At 33.7% G+C, this 16816-nt stretch overlaps 2 protein-coding genes across 2 annotated transcripts; both read right to left on the bottom strand.

Annotated features, from left to right (window-relative positions):
• Window positions 1-2883: 2883 nt before the first annotated feature.
• On the bottom strand, window positions 2884-3656 carry Unc50 (Unc50 RNA binding protein). Its single transcript, XM_072542939.1, has one exon. It carries the CDS (start codon window positions 3654-3656, stop codon window positions 2910-2912), a length of 747 nt encoding a protein of 248 aa, XP_072399040.1. The 3' UTR covers window positions 2884-2909.
• Window position 3657: 1 nt separating this feature from the next.
• Window positions 3658-4336, bottom strand: galla-2 (MIP18 family protein galla-2). The gene is made up of 2 exons (XM_072542940.1): window positions 4069-4336; window positions 3658-4013 (listed from the first exon to the last, which is right to left on the bottom strand). Exons 1-2 carry the CDS (start codon window positions 4190-4192, stop codon window positions 3658-3660), a joined length of 480 nt encoding a protein of 159 aa, XP_072399041.1. The 5' UTR covers window positions 4193-4336.
• Between the last annotated feature and the right edge of the window lie 12480 nt (window positions 4337-16816).

Below are 16816 nucleotides of genomic sequence, written 5' to 3'. Positions count from 1 at the left end.
TCGTTTTTTCTGATATTGGTCTCGGACGGATATGTGATCAATGGTAGATCCGTTTTCAAAAAGCCTATTTTTAAGATCTATTATAGTATCAGTATACGGTGCCAGCCATTCGTCTCAGGGACAAAATTTTGTATGCTGTATTTAGAATGAAAAAAACGAGCTTTTTACACTAAACTTTATGTGCTATTTTGTAAGTGCTCTTTTAGAACAATCAACCTAACATACAAATTCAGCTACATTGACTTGTGCCTTTTAGTCAGTGTTTTCATCAAAAATTGACTTATCGCCTTTTTCACGCCCAACAGTGAAATATTTCTGCATGTAGTTCATTTGCTCCAGTTGACTTGTTTCTGGCTAGAGACTGAATTACTTTATTTATTTGTTCCAAAGTTGGTAGCTCAGTTTCCTCTTGTTCCAATTCTATATCATCTCTACTTTCTCCATTAAGTAGCTTACTAAAGTGTTCCTGCCACCTTTTCAGTACTTCTACTCTCTCGTTCAAAAGAATTCCATTATAGGCAAGCCTTGACTTGGTTCGCTTGTGGCTTACAAACTTTTCTTTTGTCTATAAAATTTTCTGTGTTCATGTTTTTTTTATTAATTATCTATGGTAAAATACTTATTTCAGTATTTAAATATAGTCTGTCTATCTTATCATCGGGGTTAGGTGGAAGAACAGTTGTATTTGGCTGCTATGCAGTGGTATAAAAACTGAATCTCACCTTACTGCTATATCATATTGTATAAAGTTAATTTGTTTGTTAATAAAGACATTTATTATTATTATATGCGGGTTAACCCAAGAACTTGGTCTTACCTTTATAATGATTTCTTGATATCCATATTTGAGGGTTTTTTTATATATAGAGTGTGCCACATTCAACTCATAAGATAAAACTATAAATATCCTGTAAAATTATTTTAAATTTTACTGTCATAAATATGTTAAAAAAGTGCCAAAATGATTTTATAAAGGATTGAAATGATCAAATAACAAATTTGAGCAATTGTAAGTTCTCTTTGTGTTTCTAGGGAAAGCAAACTATTCCCAAGCATTAAAAAATATATAAACTTGATCCATTATCAGCTATCTACTGTCCTCAAAAAAGCACCAATGGACAATATCGATCTTCGAAACAAATCAATTATCAAATCTAATCGAATTAAACGAAATCGATTATCAAATCTAATCAAGTATCAAATCGAATAGAAATGAAATAAAATAAATTAAAATCATGGCTCCTTGCTTAGACGAAAAAGAAAGTTATGCTCCCTCTTCTCGATCACACCCGGAGCACAGAATAATAAACGATCAGAATACCCACTTTGCTTAAAAGAAAGTGCGCGCAGACGGAATCAGCCATGTTTTAAACGGAACCAGTGCTGTTCATTGACACTTTATCTGGTGTGCATAGAAAAATTAACCCGGTTTTATTTATTTACGGCAACTTTAGACATAATATGTACTATTTTATTCATACTTTTAGTTGAAGAATAGATTAAATTATTTAAAATGTACTAAATTATTAAACTCTTAAAAATTTAAATTACAGTTCAGTCATAGCTTGTCACAAATTTCTCAATCCGAGTCTATGTTTTCGTTTAAAATATGGCGATTGCGTGCTGACACACTTCAAAGGCGGCATCTGAGAGTGGGCATTCTGATTGTTATTTATTCTGTGCCCGGAGTGTCACATCGCCAAAAATGTGAGTTACGTTACTCTATGCAGGATATATTCTAGCGATTCCCTGTCAACCACACAATTTAACATATCAGTAGGAGGAACAGTCAAGGGCAGTGGAATTAAATGCACTATAGCCTACTCCTTAACACAAAAAGTAGCATATGCAGATGACATAGTTCTTATGGAAAGAGACAAAGAAAGATTAATAGAAGCAGATTATTAATAATCCTGGCAAATGAAGCACAGAAAAGAGGTCTAGAAGTGAATGAAGTAGAAACAAAATATTTAATCTGTTCTAGGAGAGAAGATAACGACGAGAGAAATCTAGATAGAAAACTACACTTTTGAAAGAGTTCAACAATTTAAAAATTTGGGAGAATACTAGCAGGCAACAGAGCATACTGTTATGCTTAATGAAGGACAAAAACTTATCCAAAAATACAAAACTGAAATTAAAGAGTTGTATAGATAAATATGAAGAAAAATTCAAAATATTCCAATGGAAAATCCTCAGAAGAATAATGGGACCAATAAGAATAGAAAACGGAAAAATGAGATGAATAAGCCATGAACTAAGAGGGAAGGAAAACAACCTACTGATTAAGAAGGTCATCAGATGGAAGCCACAAAGTGAAAGACCCAGAGAGAGATAGGAGGATCAGGTAGAGATCTTTAAATCCTGAAAGTGAGAAACTGGAGAGAACTATGCACAGATCTAAATAAATGGAAAACAATTGTAACAAAATCCAAGTCATACAGCAAACTCTGATAATGTAAGAGGAATGCGAAGTGATTCATTGCAATAAATGAATCTGCAAGCTCTAAGTAAGAGCAGCAAGCATTCCATCAGAAATGAAAGATAAAAGCATTGATTTAAATATTATAGGGGATAAATGATAAAAGCGATTTCCCATGAATCTGTAATTATTCATCTTATTAAACTTCTAGATAAATTTAACAACACTGTGTTTCCTCAAATAAGACAAACAAATCTACAAATATTAAATGAAAATATTGAAATTAAATGAAAAGACAATTGTGAACCTATGAAAACCTGTACTGTATATAGCTGATTTTACTTACATTCCTACTAAATGAACTTTTAATAGTGTAATCTACTTTCTCAGTATATATAATTCTGTTGAAAGTGGCTCACTCTGTATTTGTATTTGTTATGTAAATAATCTGAATATCTTAATTTATTCTAAAAATATTTATTAGTAGTTACATATACATATGTCTATAGAAATTAATAACCTTATGAGTAATATTCCAATGCATTAACAAACTAATGACGTAGAAGCACACAATCCAAGGTACAGGCAACAAGAAGTACCTTGTGTTATTTAACATTTGCAAAGAATTGTAACCTAAAAATGTAATGTAAAAATAATACAGACAAGAACATAACCAAAATGTATTTCCCAATACAATAGATATCATCCAGTTGTGGCTGATGATCCCATTATAGAAGAACAGTTGAATGAAGTGCAATAATATTAAGGGTGGGAAGAAAGCATTTAGGTGGATATCAAAACAAAATCCCCATTCAACATCTTCAGGGTTAGATTTTGGTTTTAAAAAGGTATTTGTTACATACCACAAAAATGTGGCTATCACTACCCCTACTCCTATACAATCTACAAAAATTACAAACAGCAAATTCTGAATGAATTGAAAAAATGATAATTTCAGAACTATCGAGAATGCTATTGTTGTTATACTAAGAGCTCCTGCAAATAGAACTAGAAAGGCAGGATCGTCCCTTGCATATTGTGATTTAGCTTGCTTCCTAGCCCTAAACAGTTTTATTAGTTTTTGGGGATTAACAAATAAATAAAACATTTGCCACATGGCGAATTGAAAGTCCATTTGATCAAACTTGAATATTTTTCTCATGTATCTAGCACATTTACTATAGGCAGATGCCATGTTACAAGGGGAAGTGAGGTATATGTTGGAATTACTCATCTTAACCTCTATTTCTTGAAGCAATACACTGATTAATAACTTTAATAAGATGAGAATTTTCTAAAGCTGCCGCTACTCGTTCTTTATCCGCTAACTGTTTGTTGACTTGATGTTCAGCGTTATGAGTTCCTGGAGTAACTTCAACTCTCACTTTAAATCTCGAAGGCAAGCACCTAAGTAATTTCACTCTTATGGAGAGACCTATAAGTGTGGCCATACTACAGTGCGGAATAGTTGGAGTAAAGTTAATAAGGATTGAATTTTTTCCATTATCAATGCTGATGAGATTTTCCTGTACAACATGCAATTGTTCTAAAGATAATGGATGTTCTGGATCGTTGATATCTCTAATTAAATCTGAAAAATTTGATTCAATCAGTCACATAAACATCGTAAATATTGCACAACTTACCAAATATTTCTCTTTGATCAAATTCATCAACTACAGTGTCATCCTCTTCATCCAAAGTGGCTGTTCTGTCATCACTTTTTTTGTAAACGTTGGGATTTTGGTTTTCCAATTGACCTACCGACATAATATCAAATAATTTTTCAACAGTAATGGAAGTTAACTTATACCTACAAATTTATTGGTTATTGAGAACTATTTAAAACGTAATTTATTTTTTGCCTTCGATAAATTCCATATCAACTCAAAACAATGACGAATGACAGAAAATATCAGTGACACTTGACAATTGGTAAATGACTGACATACAAAAAATAAGGTTGAACTGGTTGCCTAACTAGAAAGTCTACCTAAGAAAAATAATATTTGGTGTGTACACTTGGAAATAGATTTAGTATGAGTGAATTAAAATCCTTACATGCCCACTATCATATTTGTAAAATACATAAAGGTATTATTAATAATGTTGTGAAGCTATTTTGCAATATACACATGTGATTAAATACCATTTAACTTTCATAAATCTGTGGTCAAAAACTTAAATACTCATCAATATAAAGAACGTTGTCATTTATATTTCAATCATTAACATTATATTTTTTATTTGACAATTCATTAATAATTACACATATTAATAGTTGGTAGACGCCATTATCACTAAACCCATACAATGAAAATATATTTAATGTTTTTGTAGTTAAAATTCGTTTTATGTGAATCGATACTGAAATCGTCTCAAATAAATAAATATATATTAGGTTTGACTATCTTCTCTACCACCGATCTAATGATTCAAAAAAAGTATTACCTAACATTACCAAAAGCAGATTATAGCAATTTAATATACATACTGACTTCTAATTTAAATATGCTTTAGCTGAAATACCTATCACCTTTTCAAAATGCTCACAGTTTACTTCTGAAAAATTTTGTTTTAAAAAATGTGGGACATTGTTTTTATCCATTTTCGGGGACAACCTGTATATTTTTTAAACAACATATTTAGGGACACATTTTAGAGAGTTAGACATATTTAAAGTGCTTACAACAGTATTAGTATTAGTAATTATTACTTTGTGTTAGTGGATGTTTTCTGTCGCCCATCGGACGCGTCCCCCATGGAATTAAGATTAGGAACATGGAACACTCGAACCCTGTACCGAGCTGGAGCACTCGCATCTCTACTAGACATAGTGAACATGTACAGAGTAGATGTTTTGGCATTGCAGGAAATGCGATGGACGGGAACAGGCATTCTTGATAAGAGAACCCACTCCATATATTACAGCTGCAATGAAAACCAACACATAGATGGAGTGGGATTTATAGTAAACCAAAGAACAAAAGGCCTAGTTATTGATTTTAAAGCCTACAGTCAAAGAATGTGCTATTTACGCTTAAAAGGTAAATTCTTTAATTACAGTTTAATTAATGCACATGCCCCGACCGACGACAAACTAGAAGACATTAAAGAACAGTTTTTCGAAGACCTAGAACAAGCCTACGGAAGATGCCCCAGAAATGACATTAAAATAGTGCTAGGTGACATGAATGCAAGAATAGGACGAGAGCATGTTTTTATGCCGACTATAGGAAGGCATAGCCTACACAACATCAGTAGCGATAATGGATTACGACTGATAAACTTAGCAGCAGCAGTGAACATGACCGTCGCTAGCACCTATTTTGAACACAAGAATATACACAAGGTAACCTGGACCTCCCCTGATTTAAGAACAACTAGTCAGATTGATCACATCTTAATAGATTCAAGACACGGAACGGACATAATAAACTGCAGAAGTTATAGAGGCGCAAACATAGACTCAGACCATTGTTTAGTGATCTCAACACTAAGGGCTAGAATTTCAAACTCCAACAAAGAAAAAGAAATAAATAGAAAGAAATGGAATGTACAGAAGCTGGGAGATGCAACTGTTGCAAAACAGTACTGGGAAAATGTTACCAATAGGTTAAGAAATCAAAGTCTAGGCGAAGAAGACCAGAGAGATATAGACTCATTCTGGAACAGGATAAGGGAAGATATTGAGTCAGCAGCACAAGATGAAATAGGAACAGAAACTTATACCCGAAAAAATCACTGGTTTGACGATGAATGCAAAGACGCAACACAGAAAAAAAATGAAGCCTATGCAAAAATGCTTACCCGCCGAACTAGAACAAGTATAGAGAATTACCAGACAAAGAGAAGAGAAGAAAAGAAAATACACAGAATGAAGAAACGAAACCACTTAAAACTTCAATATATAGAAAACCTCAACAGAGAGAAAGAATTCAGAACATTCTATAAGAAAGTTAACATCAACAGAAAAGAATTTAAGGCAAACACAAATCAATGTAGAAGTTTAAATGGCGATCTCTTAACAACAAGAACAGACGTACTAAACCGATGGACGGAATGTTTTAACCAGATACTTAATATAGAGGAAGAAGAAAACCCGGAAGACGAAAGCTGCGAGGTAAGCGGAGCAGACGAGAGGAAGGAGGATCCACCAACGATCCTGGAAGTTAAAGACGCTGTAAACAAACTAGCCAGAAACAAATCACCCGGAATAGATAATCTCCCAGCGGAATTATATAAAGAAGGTGGCCACGATATCATAATAGCGCTACAGCAGCTTATAAAAGAAATATGGATACAGAAGTCCCTTCCCAATGATTGGAATATTGGAATACTTTGCACCGTACACAAAAAGGAGATATCAGAAGTCCCTTCCCAATGATTGGAATATTGGAATACTTTGCACCATACACAAAAAGGAGATATCTTTGAATGCTCTAACCATCGAGGAATTACGCTCCTAAATGCAGCGTATAAAATATTCTCCAATATACTATGCCATCGTATGGCACCATATGCAGAGCGAATAATAGGACAATACCAGGCTGGTTTCAGAGGTGGTAAATCAACAATTCATCAGATTTCAACCCTAAGACAAATTCTAGAGAAAACACTGGAATACGGTGTAGACACGCACCACATATTTATAGACTACAAGGCAGCCTACGACTCTGTAAATAGAAGAGAATTGTTTAGAGCAATGATAGACCTAGGAGTACCAAATCAGTTGATGAGTTTAACCAAACTAACCCTTGAAAAAGTTGAATGCAAAGTACGAATCCAGGGGGAACTCTCTGAATCTTTTAAAACAAATAACGGGCTACGTCAGGGAGACCCACTCTCCTGTATACTATTCAATCTAGCTCTGGAAAAAGTAATACGTACGTCACAAATCACAACTACCGGTTCAATATATAACAAATCTGTGCAAATTTTAGCATATGCTTGTCGGTAACTAGAGTAACTCCCATCTTCTTCTAAAGAGGGAGAAGGCAGGTTAACCGCTCTATCCGTCGCTTGGAGTGACCTCAGAGAGTAAGGCTCTCTGTCGGAGGCCATTATTACCTAGCTAGGGATTAAATGCCTTTTTCAAAGAATAACACAGTAATTAAAGTTTATTAATCAAAATGCACAATAATTATAATAGGTAGAAATGATATAATATAACTTATGCTAAGAATCTGAAAGAGACGTATAATTATCTCCTGATCCGGAAATCGGGAGAATAATTATACTAATTAGCCTTAAACTAAGAATCTGGAAGGTAATACACGTTAGTTATTATCAATAAACCAAATATAAACAAAATTCAAATTAGTAAGTATGGAGAATGTCACTTGTCAAAAGTACTTGGAGTAGGAAGGAGTTGAGCTAGAGACTCGGGATAAGGACAGGAATGTCGGTTGTTATGCCAATCGGGATAATCAACAATAAAATGGGGAAGAAGTACACTGTAAAAATAATTATAAGCAAAAATTCAAATTATTTTTCAAACAAATTTTCTAAGTCAATGGGACCTGTAGAAAATAATTAAATGGTGACAAATAGGCATAAATAATGTATATCAAATTCAAAATAGCTGTAAATAAAATAAACAACAAATATTAAGGTCATAAAATAATAATTGAAATTTTTAACAGTGTAGCAGAAGAGTAAATATCATAAATTCAAAGATAGAAAAAGTACAAGTTATTTTTAATAGTGTACCTGAAAGAGAAAAAGAGAACAGAAATAGCATACAAGTTATATATATATATATATATATATATATATATATATATATATATCAGAAAGTTTATATTCAAAGTTTAAATATATAAGTATCAAAATATGTATATCAAAGTCAAAATTCAAATACCAAAGTTTTGCAGTGTACCTGAAAAAGGAAAGGGAAGTAAAACACAGTTTATATACGTTTATTTGCAAGTATCAATATAGCAATATATATGTACCTGAAAGAGAAAAATAAAACAACACAGGAAGTCTTTATTTAATCTCAATCTTTGCAAAAGGATATATGCACCGTCCGGTGGCAAAGTCCCGTAAAGTAGGGACTTAGCAAATCTGTAAGAGAAATTTTCTTACATGACCTGTAAGCTTGTCGAAATAATCAGAATTTAGACTAAGTCCAAAAACACAGATTAATTCGGCGAAAAATGGCGACGCTCTTAAAGGAATTTATCAGCAAATTTGACTAAGTCAAAAAGCATAAATAAATCCTTCAAAAATGGCCGCCGTGGTTTGCAGACAAACCGTGGTTAAAGATGGGAACGTTAGGTTCCGGGTTTATAGGTGAGCTGAAAGAAAAACAAGAAACTCTAGGAACTGAATCGACCAGAAGATCTTAACTTGCCTCGAGGGCTGGATCTGCGGACCAAACCTGACCAGATCTGATTTCCTGGCCGTCGTGCACTTCTTTTATGCAGAAAAAAGTAGGTCAATCGTAACGGTCGTTTTGGACCTTTTTACGATTGGACCGGCACGACGACCAATGCCCAATTTTCAGAATTATCATTGGCTGCAGCTCAGATGCCGTTCGACCAACGATAATTCAGGAAATGAGCAACAGACTTCTGAATTATGATTGGCTACAATTACTGTTTCCATTTGACCAATCACAATTCAGCAGGCTGGGCGACATGCTGATGATATCAATATTGTTGGGAGAACGGAAAACGCAGCACGAGAGGCGTACGTAGCATTAAAGGAAGCTGCTACAAAAATGGGTTTAATAATAAACACTCGTCAATACTGAAAATGACACTACCGCAGAGATAAACCGCAGAATTTGCACGGCTAATAGATGCTATTTTGGGCTTAATCTGCTTTTTAAATCTACAGTTATATCAAGAAATACAAAAGTAAAACTCTACAAAACAATAATACGCCCAGTCCTAACATATGGTTCAGAAACCTGGACTTTAACAAAAAGCAATGAAAGCATGTTAGGATGTTTCGAAAGAAAAATACTAAGGCGCATCTATGGAGCGGTAAATGAAAATGGTGTCTGGAGAAGACGATACAACTTCGAACTCTATAGGATATACCAGGAACCAGATATCGTAAAACACATAAAGATAGGACGTCTGAGGTGGGTAGGCCATGTAATGCGGATGGAGCAAACCGACCCAGCTAGAAAAACGCTCCTTGATAGACCTATTGGCCAAAGAAGAAGAGGAAGACCCAGAACAAGATTCCTAGATAACATCGATGAAGACATGAGAAATATGGAAATACGTGCTTGGCGGAGGAAGGCGATGGATAGGGACGACTGGAGAAAAATTCTTGGGGAGGCTAGGACCCACACAGGGTTGTAAAGCCAAAATGATGATGAATTATTACTTTACTGTTAACTTTACTTAGTACCTATTGTTTGATCAGATGTTAATATCAGATCCCATCAGATGTTAGTATCTATTCTTTGATCAGATGTTAATAGTTGGGGAGTTTGCTGCTCCAGGTCATTGTTTATTTGTATAAGTTATTCATAAACACCTAAGTCTGCTCCTGTAGAATTCCGAATGCAACTTTACTTTTTTAATTGTTGCCCATTATATGGTTTACCAAGAACTGGTTTATAAATACTTTGTTGTAACTATCATCATTTATTGATGATACTTAATAATAATGACTGGATATTAGATACTTGTACGTGAACTGTTTCGTATGTATTTAATAAATATAAACGTGTTTTAATAAAAGTTCATTTTTCTCACGTAATCAATTTAGGATTAATAATACAACCTACCTTTTTGTTCATAATATGTGCAGCTTCGTTTCATCGAATGAATTAAAACAAATCTGTCACTCTTACTTAAACGAATTTCATTTCCACAGCATATTATAGTCCATCCGTCAGAAATTTGATCTCTAATCACGAGACGAACAAGCTGAATTTTGCCGAGAATGTCAATCTTAGAACCCCAAAAAATATGCAAAAAATTTTGCCACTCCTATTCCCCAGCTTTCCTCTAAAACACCCCTCGCAGGGGAGATAACAGAAAAAATCGCTTTACCAAGATTCTGTACGCAATAGAAAAAAAGAGATAATTTTGAATAAAACGGTTTTTAGCACTTTTTGTGTAGAATGAACCGTTCTCTTAGAAACAACGCTTGAAGCGACCGGCAATTTTGAATGTCAGTTACGCGCGCAAAATCAATTTTAAATAAAATTTCTATCAACGCGACGGTAAAAATTCGATATCTATTAATCAGAATGTCCTATCCACAAAAATCAAAATTCGTTTTAAAGGTGAAAAGTGCAGCTTTCGTACGCAATTTTTGTATTTTGTCGTAAATGAAGACAATTTTTTATAAATAAGCTAAACAAATAAAGGTTTCGCGAGATTTGCCATTTTTTCGATTCTTATGAGAGCAATAAAATTTATCACTTCCATTTAATGATGACTATCGAATCTTCATTGTTAGAGCCTAATCTTCAAATCCTATAACATGGAATTTTGATTTTGAGTTTTGGCAACAAATGTGAGGCATTTGAAAGATGCTTAAAAAACGCTGAATTTAAAATTTCACATTAAAAATGATCGCATGCAACGGGATATGCCTCTATATACAGTAGAACATATTTATCTAAAACCGCGAACAAGAGAAGTGATAGAGTCATTTATGCGGCGTTGCCTAATCGATTATTATTTTAGAGGTTTGTTTTTGAACTGTAAAATTAAGTAATTGATAAAATATATTATAATAATAAGCTTTTTAGGTAAAATAAATTGTTTTTAACGGTAGTGGTAGAAGCTTATAAAAATATCTTCTTCTTCTTCCTATGCCGTCCCCATTAACGGAGGTTGGCGACCACATTTTTAAAAGCTTCTCTGTCTTTTGCAACGTGGAATAATTCGTCTACAGTCATGTTTGTCCAGTCTCGAATATTTCGCAGCCATGATTTCCTCTTTCTACCTATTCCCTTTTTGCCATCGACTCTACCCTGCATGATGACCTGCAGAAGACTATATTTATTATTTCTTAGTATGTGCTCAAGGTATGCAGTCTTGCGTACTTTTATCGTTCTCAACAATTTTTTGTCTCGACCCATCCTTCTCAGCACTTCCTCATTGGTGACCCTGGCAGTCCATGGAATTCTCAACATTATCCGGCGTATTTAAAGTTCAAAGGCTTCAATCTTCTTAACTATTTGCGCTTTTAGTGTCCATGTTTCTACCCCGTACAATAGTTGCGACCAGACGTAACATTCAACAAACCTCAGTCTCAGCGCAGTATTCAGATTTTTGTCACAGAACAATTGCTTGAATTTTAAGAACGCTGCCCTTGCCATTTCTATTCGTACCCGGATCTCTTGGTCTGGATCTAATTCTGTGTTGATGTAAGCTCCCAGATATTTATATTTGGTCACTCTCTCTATTTGCTGTCCACCAAGAGTTAGTTGTTCATTATTTATTGGACTCCTTGATACTATCATAAATTTGGTCTTATCTGTGTTGATGTCAAGTCCCATTTGAATGCATTCACTATTTATTGCATCTAGTAAATTTTGTAGTTCTTCTATACTCTCAGCCATAATTACCGTGTCATCTGCAAATCTCATGGTGTTTATGATTTCTCCACCAATTCTTATTCCCTCTTTTCTTTCCCATAAGGCTTTTCTGAATATGACCTGTGAGTACACGTTGAAAAGCGTCGGAGACAAGACGCATCCTTGCCTAACCCCTCTCGCAATCGGTATATTATTTGTTTCTATATCGTTCACCTTTACTACTGCTTTCTGGTTCCAGTATATAGCCTTAATAAACTCAATGTCTTTTTTGTCTAAATTGATGTTTTTTAATTCATCTATTAACTTCATATGCTGCACTCGGTCAAAGGCCTTCCTAAAGTCTATGAAGCATACATATGCTCTCTTGTTATATTCCCGACATTTCTGCAAGAGTACCGTCAACGCAAATAATGCCTCTCTTGTACCCATGCCTCCTCTGAAGCCAAACTGAGTTTCATCTATCTGCTCCTCACATTTCTTATAAATTCGGTTTTGAACAATTTTCAAGAGAATCTTTAAAGGGTGGCACATTAGGCTTATCAATCTATAGTCATTACATGATTTGGGATTGTTGTTTTTTGGTAGAGGTAAAAATATCGATTTAAGCCATTCTTCCGGGATGTTGCCCTCTACATATATGTGGTTGAGAATTCGGGTGAGTCTCTTTATATTACCGTCATCTAAGGCTTTTAACAATTCAACTGGAATTTGATCAGAACCCGGTGCTTTTTCTTGTTTTACATTCTGTAGGGCATTCTTTACTTCTGAGGGTAAAATTTGTAGGTATTGTTTTTCTTCACCTATATCTTGTTCATTTTCTCTCTCGTCATGGAACAGATGAATTATATATTGTTCCCATACTTCCTTTATTTTGCTCTCTTCAGGAAGTATTTCTCCATTATTATCTCTTGTTATGAGTGTTCTTCTTTGTCTGGTGTTGCCTGTAAGTTCTTTCATTTTTTTATGTAAGTTTGAGGTGTCATATTTGTTGCTGAGTTCTTCCAATTCCTGGCATTCTTTGTTCATCCATTCCTCCTTAGCCTTTCTGATTTCATATTTGATTTTATTCGTGATGGTTTTATATTTATTTTCATCTTTATTTTTGTATTTTCTTTTTTCAGTTATTAGCTCAACTATTTCCGGTGTCATCCAGTCTTTTCTAGTGGTTTTCTCTTCTTCGCCCAAGACCTCCTTTCCTGCTTTTAGTATGGCTTTTTTCATATCTGCAAATTTCTGTTTTCGCTGTCAGAATTGGATTGAAAATCTTTGCTATCTGAACCTTCTTCTAGATTGATAACCATATTATCCACGACTACATCAATTAATGGCTCCTTTGATATTAACTCACGTTCAGTTGTAATGACTTTTTCAGTTATTTTTTCCAACAGGAAATATTTGAAAAAATTCGTCGGATAGCTGTTCTGTTGACGTAAATATAAAGTCTACTTTTCTAGTTCCCACATAGGATTTCAAAGCTGTTCAAACCATTTCAATAGGGTTCAAATCGGGATGGTATGGTGGGAATCTAAATACATCATATCCTTGTGCTCGTATAATTTTATCGATTGCATGTTTTACATAACGAGGTTTATGCAATTTTATTATGTTATACAGATCAGGCTTCAACATAGAAGCAGTATATGGAATAGTTTTTTCTTAAAACCATTGCAGCATAACACTTTTTCGATGAGGATATGATACATTTACCTTCCTGTACATTATGGTAACACTATTACAGTATTTGGAGGCAAGTTACTTAAAAATTGTTCTTCCGAGCATTTTTCTAATCCACTAAATTTTTAAAATGTCAGTGGGTATGACATTTAGCAAAAAGAACTGACAATAAATTGTCTACTAGAATTACACTGTGGTATCCAAGAGCCGTCGAGAGATCAAGAAGACGTCCAAATTTAAGATGGGACTATGTCATAAGTAACAACATGACACAGAAAAACGAATATGTATTAGACAATCGTGGGCAGAAACGAATAACGACTATGTAAGAGAGGCTGCACCATAATCGATAGAATATGCTGACAATGATGATTATGATGATATAACACTTTATAATTGGTTTTGATTTTGTTATTTATTAATCTTATTTGACTGATATAGCTGGAAAGTTAAATTTTGTGTGTTATTTAAAAATAAATACATTTAGTTGTAGATACTTATTTTAAAATATGCATCTAGTAATTGCTATTTTTTAATATCTGATTTAGACTGAAATAATTTGGGTCTCATGAAACAAGTTTGATACTTTTTTGGCACAATTTAGGCGTGGTCTCAAAAATCACACCCAGGGCCGGTTTTTTGTTATGGGAAAGATGGCAACCCTAACTCTACATGCTATTTTGTGGTCCTTGTGTCAATGTTTATCTCTAGGCACTGGAACAGGAAGTCCGCAGTCCGCCCACAATCCGTTAATAAGGCGCGATCTGACAGAACGTGGAGTGGTGGTCTGAAGAGTAAATACTTTAATACATACCCAATAAGCCATTAGAAGACTTTTTTCTCCAGCTTATTTAACATGAAGTCGTACAAGACATTAAAAACTTACTTAATATTATTCTAAAGCTATATTCTCAGATGAATAGAAAACCAACACAGATCAACAGATATTTAAATTACAAATCAAATCACAATATTTATATTAAAAAGGGAATCATTAAATTATTATACGATAGAGCCAAACTACTTGTAACGAAAATTCGTTCTCAGAGGGAAAAGATTATTTGTTAACATCTGTTATATTAAAAAAATGATTATCATTTATCGTTTGTCAATAAGGAATTTTCAGCAATCGACCGAATGGAACAACTTAAAACGAGATCCTACAGCATATACAAGGAGTAATACGAGGAAAATAACAAAAGCATACATAAAAGGATTATTAGAAAAACTTTTTAACATTTTAACAACATTCAAAACAACAAACACATTGAGATCTATTTTATCTAAATCTAAACTAAACAATGAACAATAAAGAACAAAGAAAATTAATTTATAAAATACCTTGTGAATGCGATCAGTTTTATTTAGGTGAAACATCAAGAACATTAAATGTTAGAATAAGTGAACATCAATTTTATATTAAAAATAGAGAATTTGATAGATCTCCAATATGTAAACAGGCATATGAAAATGAACATAGGGTTCAATGGAATGATTCAAGTATAGTCCTAAAAGAAATAGATGGTAAAAATCAAAGAAGCGGCTCTAATTATGCTAAATGAGACCAATTGTGTCGCAAATTCCTCGGTAGGATGCAGTAGGATCTGGTTACCCATATTAAAAGAGGAAGTTATTAAAAGGAAATACCAGTATTAGTAAGTTAGTAACATATCGAGGATACATAGTTTATGTTTTTTAAATAACAAACATAATACAACATGTGTACAATGCATGTGAAAGGTACGGACTGCAAATGAATCTCAAGAAAACGATATCAATGATATTCTCAAAAAAACCACAAAATGTAGATAAACTGATCATCAATAATACGACGATCGAAAGAGTAACAACATATAAATATTTAGAAACGTGGCTAATCGAAGATGGAGATCAAACAAAAGAAATCAGATCTAGAATCAAAATGGCAAGAAACACGTTCATAAAATTGAAGAACTTACTTTGCAACCGTAACCGTAATCTAGAGATCCGCACAAGAATGCTACGTTGTTACGTTTTTTCTACTTTACTATACGGCATGGAAGCGTGGACAATAAAACAGTCTGAAATCAAAAAATTAAACTCCTTTGAGATGTGGTACTACAGGAGAATGCACAGAATATCGTGGACTGAAAAAGTAACTAATATAGAGGTGTTACAAAGAATGAAGAAAGAAAATTAGAAAGATTCAATATCTGGGTCATATAATGAGGGGCGAGAAGTACGTATTACTTAGGTTAATTATGCAAGGAAAGATACAAGGGAAGAGAAACCCAGGCCGACGCAAAACATCCTGGCTAAGAAATTTGAGAGAGTGGTTCGGTTGCAGCTAGCAGAATTTAGTTTTTGTTGAGAGTAAACTATATGTAACAACAAATACTTACCATGTCGGGATAGTATTATGAGGTTTTTTCCTCATAATTTACTATGGAATCACTAAGAGGAGAATATTTTTTAAAGAAGAATTACATGCTATGATTTTTTTCTGACGGATATTCTCAAGTTAAAGTTGATTTCATGTAATCGAATGAACTATCTTACAATAAAGTCGTCCCAGGAAAGCAACTCAGCAATATTGGCCATATGATTTTAAAGTCATCTACTTTAAAATGTATAATATATGTCCGAATTGCCAATATGAATAAGAATGAATGAATGAGTCAGATAAAATTAAATTATTAGAAGAATTTTTCAACAAATAACAAAGAACATAATTTGTTTACTTTATTAATGATTGTATTTTGAAAACTATTTCCAACGTGGAGACTGAAACATCAATAAACTTATTTTTACCTTCAATTGTGGCTTACTTCCATTAAAAGCAATAACTTTAAATTACTGAATATTTTTTAATGTAGGTACTTTTATTTATACTTACTTGTTTAAATCGGTACTATCTACTGATTGTAATAACTTATTTTTATTTTAATGTCTTGTCTTGTCATTTCTTGTAAACGAAAAAATTTTAAAAATCAGTCTTGGGGATATTTTGTTGTACCTACACGTCACAATTTTTGCAAGTGTTGTCTAAAAATAGCTCAGCCGTAGCCGATCCCAAGCCCGGTTGAGAAAGGAAGAAGGAGAAGAAATTTGCTAGAAAGGTCGTAGAAGGACACATTGATGTCGTTAAAAGCATTCTTTAAAAATATTACGAAAAGTCTCCCGACTGATCTACTGTCAGCGCTACCAGCAAATCCTAATCC

Source organism: Diabrotica undecimpunctata, chromosome 9 (assembly GCF_040954645.1).
Source record: "Diabrotica undecimpunctata isolate CICGRU chromosome 9, icDiaUnde3, whole genome shotgun sequence".
NCBI lineage: Eukaryota > Metazoa > Arthropoda > Insecta > Coleoptera > Chrysomelidae > Diabrotica > Diabrotica undecimpunctata.
Note: the sequence above shows the minus strand (reverse complement) of the source record. Positions and strands in the feature narration are given on the sequence as shown.

Excerpts from the sequence above, each read along its gene's own strand:
- Unc50 (XM_072542939.1), bottom strand. The coding sequence starts at position 3,656 with ATGAGTAATTCCAACATATACCTCACTTCCCCTTGTAACATGGCATCT.
- galla-2 (XM_072542940.1), bottom strand. The coding sequence starts at position 4,192 with ATGTCGGTAGGTCAATTGGAAAACCAAAATCCCAACGTTTACAAAAAA. Across the intron at positions 4,014-4,068 it reads TGATCAAAGAGAAATATTTG|ATTTAATTAGAGATATCAAC; the intron begins GTAAGTTGTGCA and ends CAAATTTTTCAG.